This window comes from Drosophila hydei, unplaced genomic scaffold, assembly GCF_003285905.1.
Source record: "Drosophila hydei strain 15085-1641.00,03,60 unplaced genomic scaffold, DhydRS2 tig00000149-arrow-pilon, whole genome shotgun sequence".
NCBI lineage: Eukaryota > Metazoa > Arthropoda > Insecta > Diptera > Drosophilidae > Drosophila > Drosophila hydei.
Genome location: NW_022045678.1, coordinates 4,458,918 through 4,475,257, shown reverse-complemented (window position 1 = coordinate 4,475,257; position 16,340 = coordinate 4,458,918). Strand labels below are relative to the sequence as shown.

At 39.3% G+C, this 16,340-nt stretch overlaps 3 protein-coding genes across 3 annotated transcripts; 1 reads left to right on the top strand and 2 right to left on the bottom strand.

Annotated features, from left to right (window-relative positions):
* Nucleotides 1-5,090: 5,090 nt before the first annotated feature.
* Nucleotides 5,091-15,959, bottom strand: LOC111592662. Its single transcript, XM_023305014.2, has 5 exons — nucleotides 15,888-15,959; nucleotides 9,751-11,469; nucleotides 8,724-9,087; nucleotides 6,037-6,217; nucleotides 5,091-5,977 (listed from the first exon to the last, which is right to left on the bottom strand). The coding sequence occupies exons 1-5, from the start codon at nucleotides 15,957-15,959 to the stop codon at nucleotides 5,320-5,322; spliced, it is 2,994 nt and encodes a 997-aa protein (XP_023160782.2). The 3' UTR covers nucleotides 5,091-5,319.
* LOC111592589 lies at nucleotides 6,745-7,655 on the bottom strand. The gene has a single exon (XM_023304905.2). The coding sequence runs from the start codon at nucleotides 7,570-7,572 to the stop codon at nucleotides 6,832-6,834; it is 741 nt and encodes a 246-aa protein (XP_023160673.2). The 5' UTR covers nucleotides 7,573-7,655; the 3' UTR covers nucleotides 6,745-6,831.
* LOC111592588 lies at nucleotides 7,687-8,715 on the top strand. Its single transcript, XM_023304904.2, has one exon. The coding sequence runs from the start codon at nucleotides 7,695-7,697 to the stop codon at nucleotides 8,640-8,642; it is 948 nt and encodes a 315-aa protein (XP_023160672.2). The 5' UTR covers nucleotides 7,687-7,694; the 3' UTR covers nucleotides 8,643-8,715.
* Nucleotides 15,960-16,340: the final 381 nt, after the last annotated feature.

The window sequence follows — 16,340 nt, the reverse complement described above, 5'->3', positions numbered from 1 at the left end:
ATTAAATTCCTATAGTAAGGCCCATACGCCCAGACGCGCGGTTATGCATGCCTGTATATATGTTATGTGTAATGTATGTACAAAATAATCGTAGAAAGATTGGAATATTTCCTTCCCACAACTTTATATCTGGTGAAGTTAAGAAACATATATCGACATTGTTGCTAGTTGATGAAATCCGAAATCAAATTTAAAAGTGGTGGCCGAATGGATCAGATTTATAGAACGTAATAGTCGGGTGGCACCGACTGAATAATACTGCAGTTCAATCGTTTTTGGAAAATCTCAAATGGGTTCATTAACCCAAATGCTCTAGCTCTAGATCTAGCTCTAGTTCTAACAAAGAAAATTCTTTCTTCTGATTTGCCATGCTCCCAAAAGACAATTATCATGCTTGGTAAATCAATAAAGGATGTTAAAAGTGTATCGTTTCCGATTTATGACGCATGCAATGGACGTATAAACTATATATAAAATAAATAAATGGACGTATAAACTAAAAGACATGAGGAGGAAATCTTAACAGATTTGAAGACGAAAGTTCTAAAGAGTATATGCTTCTATGTACAGAGAGGCGGACGGACAGCACACTTCTTACACTTCTTGAACGAGAGTAATAAAACTATTATGTAAGCGGGTGTTTTGGAAAGATGTAGAGGATAAACTGAAAGAGAAGTGAAGTATGTATATATATATAAAATATATATATATATATATATATATATATATATATATATATATATATATATATATATATATATATATATATATATATATATATATATATATATATATATATTTATGTATATATATATAAATTATTTATTTAATATTTAATATAATAATTTCTCCTCAACATCTTTCCTCTAAATATAATCAGTATGATGAGTAGTAAACTGATTTTGGCTAAGGAACTCTTTCCGTTTCTACAGATCTCTAGAGCAAAGATGGCTTACATTGCCAAATTAAATGTCACACAAAATAGGCCGAAGGTGGAATCCATGTACGCCGAGCTCTGATAGAGCTTGATCTGTAAAAATAAATTAGAATCAATGGGGTCGGAGATCATTGCTTATAGCAAAAACATGATTTCTACACATTTTTATTGATTTCGTTTACAATCTTTATTTACCACCTTTCTTGTTTGTTGTTTGGTTGTTTTAATACTAATTCACAATGGTTTGCTTTCAAATACATAATAATAGGTATTCATACTTTATATTATTAAAGTATATATATTCATATATATAGTATATATATGGGTATTTGTATGGGTTTATTTGTTCATTTGTTTATTTTTATACATATATATAGTAATATATGTGTGTATATATTGTTGTTATTCTTCTTCTTGTTGTAATAATAGATGTAGTTCTCCATTCGGTAAGCTTATCCTTAGTGTGTTTCTCATTCATCGATGATCAATCAACAATCAAAATTTATTTTTCTTCTTCTTCTTCGTGTGTAGTGTTTCTGTTTTAAAAACCTTTGTTTGAAATATGCTTTGTAAGTTGTTTTCATTTTTGTTCTTTTAATTTTAAACACAATTGAGAGGTGTTTGCAATTGGTGCTATAATTTTGAACAGTTTTGTTTTCTTGTTTATTATTCATTCAATTTCATAAAGTTTTTTATTCGTTTTGCTTAAATGCGGAGAAATACTTTAAAGGTAAACACTTGGCTTTAGATCTAATTTATTTCTTTGTATGTAGCTTTTGTTAAACTTCACAATTAAATATATTTTTAAACGTATAGCAGCTGTGTATACGCGTATGCATTTCTTTCAAGTTTTGGGTCTTTAAAATTGTAATTAATTTTTGTTTTTGTTTCCTTTAATAAGCTTTGGATGTTGGTTTTAACTATAGATTTAGTCACTAACTGCTAATATGTCGCCTGCTGAGCAATTTATGGGATATGCGTACTACACTATCAAATACATGTAGTAGATGAGCTAACAACTGTTGCTAAAAACTGACTAACTGAAAAGTGAAAACTGAAAACTGAAAATTGAAACATTTGTCACATTTATCCAGTTGTAAAAGGTTTCCGTCCAACAGTTCTAGTATCTTAAAGCTTTGCCATTTCTCGTTTGTTGCTTGAACATTTCATTTCAAATACAATTACAGATTCTGCATCTCGACTCCAGATGAGATGATCATTAATGTATGTTATGTATGCGTGGTTATAGTAGGTATATATAGTAGATATATAAGTATATCTTGACATTTTGGCTACTTTACTAAAAATCTACAAAATATAATATTTAAATTTCCTCTCTTAAACTTAATTGCGTATATTATACATACATGTGTATACATATTATAATGATTGTTTAACATATATTATGTTTTTTTTTGTTTTTTGGTTTTTGTTTTTAAGAGTTACTGTTATGTGTTTGTTTTTGTTTTGATGAGGTCAACATTGATTTGGTTTTTGGTTTTAGAATATGCAACTTTGAGTTTTCTTTTGAAGAATATAATTTTAATATTTTATTTTTAATTTTTTTTTCATTTATAATTTTTGTTTCCTTTTAATTATTGATATGTGCTTATTGTTTTTTTTTTTTTGTTTGTTGCTGTGGCTAATACAATTTGCTTTATATATATTACACAATCCGAAACTGTTTGTATTAATATCCGAAAAACTGGTTTAAATTTTGTTAATTTATTTCATTTACTTTATATTTTGTTCTGATGTTTTTATTTATATATTTTTTTTAATAATATTCAGTCTATATAAACATACATTTATACATATATGCTAAAGGTCGCAAAGCAAAAATATGAAGCATATTTTCAGTTCTGCTAAAACCCCGACAAAAACAGAAAATCAATCGAATATATATATGCTAAAAAAGAACATGATTAAAAATACAAATCATAAAAAATAAATCTTCGGAGCACCGAGATTATGCAATACCCATGCAGACTCAAAGAGTAACTGCCAAAGCTAATTGTGTGTACTAATCGGATTCAAATCGGATTGGGATTCGAGCTGATACCGTCAATAAAAGAAAAATCTAGAATCATTCGCATATTGAGGATATTCGAGGAGAGAAGGTCACTTACACGACTTCAGGCTGTAATCGGATGGACAATCAGTAGAACTATATGTTAGCCGAGAAACCACTTTAATATTCACTTCACATATCAGCTACAAAATCCACAGGGTATTTAAGAAGACAAATTTCAACGAAAAACTGCGTTAAAACTCCTAACATATACACTTACTATGTTTTTAAAATGTATTTCAACTGTTCTCTTTTTATTTATATTTTATTATTATTTTTGCTTTATAGGCTGTGTATGCTTATGTATGTGCCGTCTATTTATATTGTGGGTTTTATGTAAATCTATCGAAAATTAATTGTAAATTACACATATTTCGTATATCTAAGAGACATTGTGTATGATATACTACTATGCCATTATTTATTGTTTTTCATTTTTCATTTTTCATTTGCATTTATTGTATATATATATACTATGTATATGTGTGTATGTGTCTGTGTATCTGTGTGTGTGTGTAGTTAAATATCTTTTGTATCTATTTGTTTGTTAACACATTCCTCTTGACGAGTTTTATTCATTGCATTTGATTTTTGTTTTCTTCGGTTTTTCGGTCGTTTTTCAATTTTGTTTTGTATTGCAACATTTCACGTAGTATTTACTAGGCTTTTTGATTTATATTCTCAACATTGATTTAATATAGGTATGTATATATATATATTTATATACATATACAGCATATATGTACATATATGCATATATAGAACGCATTGAAACACAAATATTTACATAGACGTAAGTATTTATAATACATATGTATAAGTATTATTGAGTTCATTTATTATTCTTGCAGGTGTTTCATATTGTTGTCCAGGTGTTCAGGTCATTGTGAATTGTGGTACAAGGTAGGCCCATTAATTATTTCAATATTTTAAGTCTATCGTACAACTATGTTTTCTAATTTTATTCATATTTTGTTTTTGTTTTTTTTTTTTTTTGGTTTTCTGAGCAATTTATAACTCGGTTTAATACTGTTTTAATTTGTGTGTTTTACGGTTAACATCGTACAAGCTAGTTTTTCAATTTTGAAAGGTTTTTAATATTTGATTTAGATAACTGTTTATAATTCTTAATACCGTGCACTTATTATTCATTTGATTTTACTCATTTATTTATTTTTCTTTTCATATTTTCATATTTTGTATGCAGCATGTGAGATTGCTTTGAAATACTCTTCTTTTTGTTTTAATTTTACTCGGTAATTAATTTATATATATTTTTCTTTTCTGTTATTTTTTTATTCTCTCTTTTCTTTGGTAAACTCCTAAGCAGTGTCAAGCATCTCCTAAAGCTTACTTTTGTTTATATAATAAAAAAGTTATTTTTTTTTTGCCATGCACCACGAAATACTGATGATAAAAACTTATTAGGCACGCGCACAGTGTCCTCAATGCGAGCAAATGCCAAACGAAAAACTACTTGGAACACTCAGCTTGCGCTTGCTGTTGTTGTACTCCTGCACCGATACATAAATAAGATTTTTTCAAATCAAGCAGAAACTAAAAAATTACCAGAAAATTTAGAAAATTGAAGTTGTGTGAGAGTGTGAGTGTGTGTGTGTGTGTGTGTGTAAGTGTGTGTGTGCCAGGTCTTTAGGCAGTATGCGTTGTTTTTTTTTTGCTGTGAATAGCTTAGCCAACAAAATTATTAATTAATGGACGCTGTGTGTTTATATAGTCGCCTACATATTTGCTGAACACAATTTGCTTTTAATTAAATTAGGGAAAGTGTTTTTTTCTTTGGCTTTTTGGGTGCGTGTGTGTGTAGTTGGAACATAAGAATGTTCAACTTAGTCCATTGAAAAGATCTGAAATCGCTCTAAATCGATGAGTCTGTCTATACTCTATACAGGATACGACAACTACATACATCTATAGTTAAAAGATATATATAAGTTTCTTTAGCAGCCAGCTAACGCAGTTGTGGGCGCTGGCGCACAAAACGAATTACTACTGTAGCTGCAGCTTACTAAAACTGGCAAAGCTTTTACAAAATTACGAAACTACATTTACAGTCTAAGAATACCAAATACAGGCTACACAATGCCAACGCCTGCCTGGCTGGGCAGGCTGGCTTGGAAATTAAACAGCAGAAGCAAATCTTAAACTAACCACTGTGCGCATGCGCTTCGGCCGCCGCCAGGTGGCGCTGCTCCTCGCTGACGGCCTGACGTGCCGCCTCGCATTGTGCACAGTGCTTCTCCAGAAACTTCATGGACAAGCGGAACGTATACCGGTGCCGGGTACAACGCCTTTACATCTTATACTCGACGATCTTATTGGGATTGAGGAACTGCTCCCGCTGTGCCGCGTCCAAATGGGCGACCGTACGTGTCAAAGCCGAGCCAGTGCCGGAACCGGAGCCGACGCCAGCACCAGAGTTAGAGCTCTTGTGCTTGCTGGCGCCATCCACAGCGCCGCCTCCGCTCGTGCGGCCCGAATCAGTGCCAATTGGTTGATAGACGCCATCAGCACTGACCACGCCCACATTGACACCGGCCACAACGGGCTGTTGCAGATAGCCCGAATATTGTGGAGGCAGCTGGTAGCTGGCTGGCGGCTGCTGTGAAATGGCCCGCGGCTGCTCCGTGTGCGCAATGGGATACTGCTGCTGATGTGCATAGTCCTGGCTGCTGCCGCCGCCGCCAACTACAGTAGCTGCACCACCAACACCACCGCCGCCTCCACCCATACGCGAGCCAGAATCATCATTGAGGCCCTCGCCCATCTCACCATCGCGATTATGGCGACCGCGTATGCAGAGCTTGGTGAACAGCCAGACGCGTCCACGGTAGAGCAGATAGCAGCAGAAGTGCACGAAGAACGTGAAAATTATGGCACACGCTGTCACAATGATGGCCTTGCCCGGCTTGGTCCAGTCCATCATCGGATAGATGGCAGTTTGATTTTTCCTTCAAACAAATAATATTTCTATAGACATATTGGCAATTGGCATTTCTCATACGCTTACCTGTCTGTGCCGCCGGCCAAGAAGTAAATGCCCGTAAAAATGGCATATGCCAGGCCAATACCAGTGGTAAAGTAGGCGTGACTCATCTTAATCGGATGTCCCACAATAGCCAGATCGATGAGCATTATGATGGTGTTCAATACGTGGACCATGATGTTCAAGGCGTCAATTTTGTGGATATCTATAGAGAGTCGGGCGGAATGGCAGGTAAAATGTAAATACGTTCATTAAAACATTTACAAATTCAAATATACAAAATTAATCAAAAGTATACGAAAATGTCAATCTGAAATGGAGTAAATTCATTTTTGTCTAAAAGGGTGAGTCTGTATTGAGTAAATATCTTAAAGGTAAGAAGCCCAACATTCTGCTCACTTTCACAAACTTGACCATTTCTATTAGATCTCAGCCATAAGTACAAAGGCTTTCTACACTCATCCAACATGGAGGCTTTTATAAGTAGGCCCAAAGAAGACATTTCCCAATCTACTAAAAATATAGGCTTTGTAAACATCACTGAGCGTCTGTTTGCCTTTCTTAAATGGTTTGAATTTATAATTTTGTTGACATATTGATTAGATATAAATTTTGATTGCATCAGTCCGCCGATTGAGTATGTACTAAGGAAGACTACAAGCATGAGTTAATCCATAACATTGGGTGTCTGCTTACCTATCTTTGTTCTCAAGCTCATTCTTGCAGTTTAGTGTAACTAACACAATTCATTTCTGGTGCCCGATTTACTTTTATGTGATTTGGTTTTCGTTACATTACAAAAATAAGTACTTAAGGGGGTTACATATTGGACATTTGATTAAACATTCGACGGTTGCGTTCGGAGAGTAATTCTAAAGTCCGCGCAATATCAACGTCAGCATCGACAAAGGAATAACAGGCCAAAAAGTCAATCAGCAGGATAACAGAGCAGAGCGGTATGTCCAGAATTGGTGCGAAGTCCCAAATTATGCCGCTGAACACTTGCATTTGGAATATCATTAAGGGACACATCACTATTATCAGTATGCCATGTACGCTGTACAATATTAGGTCGGTATGTTGATCAGAAAAATTCCACAGAAGTAATAGAGCACCGACTGTAAGTACTACCACCATGACGAACACGGCAGTAACATAACGAACGGGAGTTAAACGTTTCGGCAGCCAAACTCCCATAGATAGGTAGATGCACATCAGAGCTATAACTTCCAGCACACCGAGTAATTTTTCCGAATCCTGTCCGGTCAACAGAAAGGCATTGCCCAAGCCAAGCAACGCGGCTATGGTAGAGCAAATGACCCAATTGTGCGGATACTTGCGTCGGAGCCAAAGTATGTTCACGTAAATGCATAAGCAGATCAGACCAGTTACGTATAAGAGTAATGCAACTAGTCCATTCCGTTCGGTGGTCTGATAATACGATAGGTAAACGACTTGAAGCATTAATACGGCCGATACTATATATGCGGAAGCAGCTCCAAATAGTTGCAGATAAAAGCTGAGCAAGCTCTGCGGCAATCCACGCGGCGGATCGCTCATCAAGTTATGTATTGTGTTTAGCTGATTAATGCTGCTATTGTTGTTGTTTTTTTTTTTTTTTTTTAATTTTATTTACATCAAAGTGTAGATTTTTGTAACCATTTGTCAGTCAAGTCTGGGAAATGGAGCTGTGTTATTTGACAAGCAACTTGTCTAACAAATATGCGTCAGCGCCGGAACTTTACGTACGGTCAGCGGAAACGCAAACAGACACGAAAACACCAAAGGCCCCGCAATCGAACACCAGTATATTAGTGGAGGACACTTCCATATCGCATGACACAAGCACAAATACTCAGTATATACCACCGTTCGAGTCCGGGTCGGACATTTTCAGGAGTAAGCCGTCGCGCATCGGGTACCTCGCCCAGGTCTATGTGCTGCTGATCATCCAGGTGGGCATGTCCACGCTCCAGTGGCTGGTGGCCACCTATCGAATGCGAGTGCGAATGAGTGGCCCGGAGCGTAATTTCCATGTGCTGGTGTTGTTCTTGATCTGGCTAAATCTGACATTGGCCTTTTTCGGCTTTCGCCGTCTACAGATGACATCGCCCATCAACTGGATTGTGTTCGTGTGCATATTCGAGAGTCTCACTCTGCTTGTCATGTGTATCTGCACGTACGACATGGAACTGACCTGGCACTTCATTGTGGTCAGCGTAGTCATATTGTTGATATACACGCTGTTGGGTCTCTGGCTGCCAGCCTTTCTTACCGTCAATCTCTGGATACTGGTATTCTTAAGCATCAGTGTGCTTGTCACAAGTACCGTGGCTCTGGTCACTAGCCTCGCCATGCACTTATATGTTCCGCTGGTCATTTGCCTAATGCTTTTCGGGCCCTGGACCATGTATAATGCGTTTCATTTGCACGGCGATCTCCGGGACAGCTACTGGAGATGCAGCTACCTGAGGCAGGCGGCCAAAATGTTTATCACCTTTGGCTGCACTGTGGGCGGTCTGGTTGTTGTGAGTCACATCGCCCACGAGTCCATTGAGATTAAGAGATGCATGTCTTTGGTGTTTTGTGATAAGGAATCCCTTAGTCTGACATATGAAGCAGGGAATTGAGTCCAGTCGAATCAAACAGTTGTCACTTACTATTTTTGTTTATTTATCTGTTTATATTGATTTGGATAACTATTTACTTACCGGGATTGTGGACGAGCAGCCAGTAGCACATTGTAACAATAAAGGCGTAGACGGTGGCACAGGTGTACAGCACCCAGTAGAGATGGTGCAAGCGGCTCTTCTTCGCCTGGCGCACAATCTCGAAATCCTCGCGCTCGACCATCATGCCCTGGGTGACTATCCAGGCGGCCAGCCATGCCTGGACAGTGCAAAATAGCAGCCCCCAGTGGGTCAGATAGATCCACCATTTGGCATAGTGATGCTCGAAGTGCTCATCGGTGCGCCCAATATCCAGCAACGAGCACACTAAGGCCGCCAAACAGGTTATCGCCGTTATCCAGCGATAGAACAGATACACAATGCGCACCTGAGTGTTGCGTTGCCACTGCGGAGTTGATCATTGTGGGATAAGAAAGTATATGAAAATACGTTAAATTGTGTTAAATTAAATACTCAATTAAGCCTTTTGATAATATATTTTCTAAATTGAGGTCTTGTGTGAAACGCGTAGAGCACTACAGCCACAAATACAGCTTGGCCAGTTCTTAAGTTCTGTCTATCTTTTAACTCGTTCTCTGTAGAGAAGTGTCTTAATAATATTTGTTCAATAACTCTTGAAATAGGCGCTGAAACTGAAATTTTGCCTGCCTGCCTGCCAGAGCACCTGGCTTCATATTACAATATTTGATTAAATTAGCTTTACTACAGCTGTCGCTAGTTGGGCATTCCCGACTAGCAGATATCCAGAGACCTGTGTCAAGATGAACAGCGGCCATGAGACATAGGGCCTAGTCGATATTTGGCTATAATTTATACCAAATTAGAGGTACAAGGTTTAAAAGAGAGCCTATCTTTAGAGGACAGAAGGACGAGCGATCGGTACGATCAGCTTGAGTCGAGTGCTGATCCTGAGACTGAATATATATATGCCTAACAGTCGTATCTACTGACAATGTATGTAAGCTAATTTTATTTAATTGAATAGATTTACAGGGTATCTTGTGGTCTTTTACATGCTGAGTTTGGCTGTTGGTGCCATTTCGCTCACCTGGCACAGATAAAAGTTATGCCGATGTACGTGATCCGGCGTAAACTCCGGAAAGCAGCTATTCCACAACTTGCTAACCATCATTCTTTGATTGCCCAGGCAGCTGCTGGCGTCGTTGGCAAATTGATTGAAGCCCTCACAGCTGTCGTGCGAGGGGTATTGGTAGGACTGATAGGCCTGTTGCTGCTGCGATTGCAGCTGCTGCTGTTGTTGGTGTTGATGTTGATGTTGGTGTGGATATTGGCTTTGCTGCTGCTGCTGCTGTTGCTGTTGTTGGTGTTGCTGCTGCTGCTGCTGCTGTTGTTGCTGGTAGTGATGGTAGCGTTGCTGTTCCGTCTCGCGATGCGATTGATTGCCACTAGCTGCTGCTGCGCTGCCTCTCCCTCCGCCGCCGTCGCCACCGCCGCTGCCGCCGCCGCTTGCCACTGCTCCGGCTGCGCTGCCGTGCTCCGTTTGATATTCGTGTTGTGGCGGCGTTTTGTGGCTGTTTCTGCTACCGCCGCCGCCGCCGCTGCTGCTGCTGTAAGGGCGCAGAAAATCGGGCAGATCAAGATCGAGTATGTGCGCCAGCTGGGCCTCTTCGTCGTCGTCGTCGTAGTACTCTGGGTGGTGGTTGCTATTGTATTCGAGAAAGCGTACGTCCTCGAGACTTTCGCAGTCCGTGGATAGCAAGGCCGCCGGGAGGCACTCCTCAAGCAGATCGTCCTCGTCCTCGGTGGTGCTGGCAAGGCCCGGCAGATAGCCGTAGTTGTCGTAGGCGTCGTAGCGCCGGCGTGGCGTTGCCTTGTAACGATAGCCGCCAGCTTGTAGCTCCTCTTCCGCCGCTGCAACTGCCGCCGCTGCGTACTCCTGAAACGGCTCGGCTCTAACTATTGCGGGCGCCCGGCTGCTACTGCTGCTGCTAAAGTAGTAATCGGTCGCTACGCTGGGCGCCGGTGGTGGTGGTGGCAATGCCGGAGCCGGCAGTGGCGGCAAATACCCAGGCGAGCTGCCTGTAGACGATAGCAGCGGTGTGGGCGACGTGTCAAAGTTAATCAACGCTGCTGCTGGATAGCCCCCGCCGCTGTAGCCTAGCCGATAGGGATATGGAGCGCCGCCAGTGCTGCTGCTGCCAATGTAGATGTGAGCCGACGTCGATGGTAGATGGTACCAGCTGGCTAGATTACTGCTGCCCAAACCGAAGCCCAAGCCCAAGCCCAGGCCTAGACCCAGCCCGCTGCTGCTACTGCTGCCTCGACTGAAGTAATAGCTGTACTGTTGTTGCTGCTGTTGTTGTTGCTGCTGCTGCTGCTGCTGCTGCTGCTGGTGGTGGTGGTGCTGTTGTTGGTGTAGCGGCGTGTAATTGTAGTGGTTGCCGCCTGAGAGCCAACGATGTCGTCCGTAGTGTTGTCGCTGATGGTAGAGGATTTGCTGCTGCTGTTGGGCTAGCTGCTGTTGGTGGTGTTGCTGCTGCAACTCACGCTCTAGCCGTTGCAGCAGCAGTTGCTGTTGAAGTTGTTGGATCTGCAGTTGCTGCTGCTGTTGGGCGAGCAATTGCTGCTGCACTTGCTGCTGTTGCTGTCGCTGCAGCTGCAGCTGTTGTTGCGTCTGTTGCGTCTGTTGTTGCGCTAGCTGCTGCTGTAGTCGCTGTTGTTGCTGTTGGCCACTAATTGGCTCCGGTCTAAAGTAAAACTGCGCGTAATCCAATGTGAAGGCGTTGCTGTTTACTTTGCCTCGCACCTACCACACTTAACAAGTGTTGCTGCGGTTTGCTTCAGCTCTATCTGTTGCTGCGGTTGCGGTTTCTGTCGCTCTTACAAATCCAGTTATAGCTGCAAGTAGAACAAGTGACAAACCGGGCTCTAAGTCAAGTGCTGCTCACATGTCGTCGCCAGCTGCGTATGCAGCAACGCGACAGCCTATTAGGGCACTAATTAGACGGGTATTAAGTATACGCCGTGTGGCTTTCAATTGCCACTTCAGGCGCTTGTTGAGTATACAAATATTCCTCGAATTAGTTACCTGATGCAAACAGACAACTTCTAAAGCTGCTGGCTTCAATTCAACGTCTTTTTAATGAATTCCTAAGCAATGTCTTCAAAAGTATCACAGTTCTTAGAGCTTACTGCCGCCCAGCTTCAATTAGAGTAATGAGAATATGCATAGAAGTAAGCAAGTGCAGAAGGGTACACACAACTCGTAATAACACAACTTGTGATAAGAATCCCTTAAGGCAGCTAAGTCTCTCTTCAAAGGGGATCATTAATGGACCTTAATCCGAGTTGCACTGCAGAGCTGAAGATTAATGTATTGAATGATTATATGTATATATGATTGAAGAGTTTTTATGTGTTTGTGATACGCAACTAACTTCAATGTCTGCAACTTTTGCACTTCAAGACTTATGAGTTATGTGTTAGGTATGCTTTAAGCACCTGTGCTGTTTTTGCTACCTATCGATAATTGAAATTAAACGCGATGGGCTGAAAGTAATTGACTGACTGTTGAGTGAGTGAGAGGCAGACGAATCAGATGTCTTAACTGCGCTTCTCATCACCAAAACTGTCTCTGATGATTTCAAATGTTACTCAGCTTAACATGAATAAACACCTTTTTAGACCTACTCCAATCGGGTAGTTAAATTCTTATAAAGTCATGCCTGTTATATACTCTCAATGACAATTAATTGATATTTCGAATATCTAAGTCTTTCCCCTTTGTCATCTCAATCGATTTGCTACTAAGCCACATGATTATGATTTCTAAGTAACGACAACTACTGAATTCGATGAAATTATTGTGTAATTTGTCTATGCTTAAAAAAGTCTTAATTTAAGTATCAATGTCTTAGCGTGGCTAATACGTAGTATAGGCATATTCGTTTTTTGTTTTTACAATTATTTCTGGATTACTCTCGTTTGGCAAAGCCACAGAGCACAATAAAATTGAATAAGGAAACTAGATTAAGCGCAAAGTGGCTAATGCAAATCCTTGTTGGCCATTTCGCTCATTGGTTTCTCTAATGGAGCAGCTAATGATTTGTGTGCATCGTTTGCCAGAGACAAACAAACCGAGACCGAAATACATACACTAAATACTTAAATATAAACTACACTAAATACAGCCAACAATGGCAGCAGCAGCAGCAGCAGCAACAGCTACGGCTATAGCAACAGCAATAATGGCCACAGCAACAGCAATAAAATCAGATCAAATGGAATCGCGCGTGCGGCAGCAGCAAAGCGAATGGCGACCAGCTACTTCCGGTGCGGCCATTTTGGTTAGTCGCCTGCTGCCATTGAGTTCGGTTCAGTTGCGTTGAGCTGTCTGCATAAAACAGCAAAAGCGCCCGACTGAGTTGTTCAAGGGGCGAGCGTTAGTTAGGCAGAAGCCGAGGCAAGCTAACTGCATTTTGTTTGACTGTGTTTGGCTGTGTATTAGTGTGTTGTGTGTGCGTGTGTGTGTGTGCGTCTTCTGACGTCAGTAATATTAGATTGTTGTTGGCGCTGTTTACACAGCTGCGACAAGGGTCGCATTTGTTGTTATTGCTGGCCGTTGCTGCTGCTGATGCTGCTGCTGCTGGTTGCTGCAATATTTACACTGGCAATTTGCTTAAAGAACACTCACAAAGTTTTTAAGCAACATAAAGACTGGCAAGCCTTCTGCACACACATAGATACACACATACATACACAAGTATTGCTTAGGCGCTAGTTACATACATCCGGCGGAAGTGTCTTGAGTTTTTGCTTGGCTCCAACAGACACTTTCGCTTCTGCTGTGTAACAGCTGGCACATAAAATATATTTTGTAATGTGAACCTTGTAATAATAATGTACAAAATGTTATTTCCTTAACAAATAACACGAATTTCTTTATTAGCCAAAACATATTTTCATTTTATTGGAATTTTCATTGCAGACTCTGATTCGCTTTCTAACTAGGTCCTTTGGCTTAGAAACATTTCTGAATGATATCCAGCAATGGTTTGTTTAGCTTGTATTATTTATGTACAAACATTGCAAAAATATTTTACAGTTATTTTGAAGTTGTAAAGAAAAGTAAATTTGAAAATAGTTAAATAAAATAAATAAGAGGAACATTTCTATTTTATCAAATTGCTAAGTCTGCCTGACTAGAAGGTACTCTGTACTCACACATGAACACGTTTCACATATGGATTATACGCAGGGTTGCTCTTCTTTCCTATTCATGACCTGTGTAAGTCGAGAGCTAAACTTCAAGACTTGGACATCTTCTCTCTAACAAGCATCAAAGCTTTGCACTATATGTATGTACATATATACATATATATATATATATATATATATATATATCTAGTATTGGCTGCCTTTCTGCCTGTTCAATATGTTTGCGTAAAAACTTGTTTATCTTTTTTTTACGTATTGAAAATTCAAACAGGAAATATGAATAGTTTTTGCGTTAAGCTTATTCATATTTGACTTGACTTAATTTTCGTTTTGCATTTGTTGTTATATAGAAAACTTTGTTTAACTTAAGCTTCAACTTTTTGCTTCACTGCTTTTATCATTTGCCATCGACAAAACTAAAATAAATGATTCGACTGCTCAATACACTGCTCTCAGCTCTTCACTAGGGGAGCCTGCAAATTTAGTTTTCAAACAAATTTATTTTGAAAAAGTAAATATTGCTTTAGATGTCTTCAAAGTTGATCCCAAATAGATTAGCTGATGTTCACATGGGCGCACAGAGAGGAGAGCTAATATACCTCTTTGCGTGCTGCGAACAGCACATAAAGTCTTGCAGCACAGTTGAGGAAAAGTTTCATGGACACTTCGAGTGCATCTGCTTCTGTTTTTACTGTAGTTGGTGTTTATTTATAGTCAAATTTTTGAATTGACTCTGCAGTAGGCAATTGAGTAAATAATTTTCTTTCAATTGTTATCGAAATAAAATTAAAGACGTAATAACAGTGAAGAGCGAGACAGGAGGTGCGTCCTTACTTTGCTGAACTACGTTCATGGACAGGCACACTTGGGCCACATGACGTATGAGCGATCTTTAATGAAGTCGCACAAGGAGAACAGACGTTGATGACGACAATGGTAACGAGCCAGTGCTGGCAGTCCACAATCCCAGCGACAACATTAATGCTAATTTAATTACAAAAGCTTGTCTCCACATGTCCACCGAGCACCCAGCACCGCCCCGCCCACATGTGGATGCCTCTGTTTGAGCACATCCTTAATGCGCTCAAACGAAATTTGTTCAAGGCTTTGCCTGCGCACAAATGAGAATGCACATGCTCTATAAAGCATACACATAATACTACATTCTCTATATAATATTATATATTTCAAATGAAAGCATAATGGATTTAAAAGTAATTTTCTCCGCTAAAATATTTGCTAAAACGGAAAGTGTTTTCCATGAAATATTATACAGAAATATTATACACGTTAATTGGTTGTTTATGTGCTCCCAAAACTAGGCAACGCACATACACACACTCGCACACACTCACATTCGCGCACACTCGCACACACATGCTGTCACAGGCAGGCCGCGTTGCTGTGCAACGCATTAATTATCCTTTGAAAACGATTCTCACATTGATTTATCAATAGCGAGCGCGTGAATTAATTGCTCAAGACTTTTGTATCGAGTGCCAAATGAATTATGGCAGTTGGAAATGCTGACAGAGAACTTGACTTCACTTGGTTCTGGAGATGTGTGCGTGACACGAATAAAAAACTAGTTAATATAAAATATATACATTTTTAAAAAAATTTCTCAATTTCTTTATTTTTACTTAAAATGTGATTATGATTAATTAGCTTAATTTTTTGCTAAATTTTGAATGTTAAATCCTCGGAGACCGCGTCGCATTGGAATTATTTGTGTTAAGGTCTGATTTGTTGTGTGCCTTAATTAAATTAAATAGAGATCTCCAACTATAAAGCAGCTTACCATATACTGAAGTAAATCCACCTAAATTATCCACTAATTTGTCTAGTCATATAATAAAATCTAAGCTTAGCTTGGACTGTGCCCAATTCAAATCGAACTGTGACTCGTTATGAATACAATTTAGTGTAAAATAGATGAATAACTTTTAAGTTGATTGAGAGATAAAGATAGATAGCAAATATTAATAGCTCCATTTGTTTGCGCACGAACGCACGTTCATCTCTACGCTCGTGAGTCTTGATTTGGTCTGCGCCCATCTCTAGCTTCAGAGCCGACATCTCAAAGCAAAGTTATGTAATAATACAATTAAGCATTTTCATGCAGAACGCTGCGTTTGATTAACTGAAATTCCAAGTGGGATGTTAGCCCCGGGCGGCAAATGTCGAGCTGTACTCGGATGAGACTGCCAGAGAATGCAATTTAATTAAGATTAAAAATATTTTTGTGCCAATAATGTTGCCAAGAGTTGCACAAGCGAAACGCGAAATATTAAAGAAACTAAACTCAAAATACTTGCAGCAGCTGCAAACGTAAGAATTCCAGTCTGAATTCAAGCTAAACTTTAATGGCATATGTATTGGTAGGCTAAACTTAGTTATGCCAACTTTTATAATATTCAACAATAATATTTTGCATGCTAAGCGAGTTGAGCAACTGCA

Excerpts from the sequence above, each read along its gene's own strand:
- LOC111592589 (XM_023304905.2), bottom strand. The coding sequence starts at position 7,572 with ATGAGCGATCCGCCGCGTGGATTGCCGCAGAGCTTGCTCAGCTTTTAT.
- LOC111592588 (XM_023304904.2), top strand. The coding sequence starts at position 7,695 with ATGGAGCTGTGTTATTTGACAAGCAACTTGTCTAACAAATATGCGTCA.
- LOC111592662 (XM_023305014.2), bottom strand. The coding sequence starts at position 15,959 with ATGTCGGCTCTGAAGCTAGAGATGGGCGCAGACCAAATCAAGACTCAC. Across the intron at positions 11,470-15,887 it reads GTAGAGATGAACGTGCGTTC|GTGCGAGGCAAAGTAAACAG; the intron begins GTGCGCAAACAA and ends TAAGTGTGGTAG. Across the intron at positions 9,088-9,750 it reads ATAACTTTTATCTGTGCCAG|TGGCAACGCAACACTCAGGT; the intron begins GTGAGCGAAATG and ends TCAACTCCGCAG.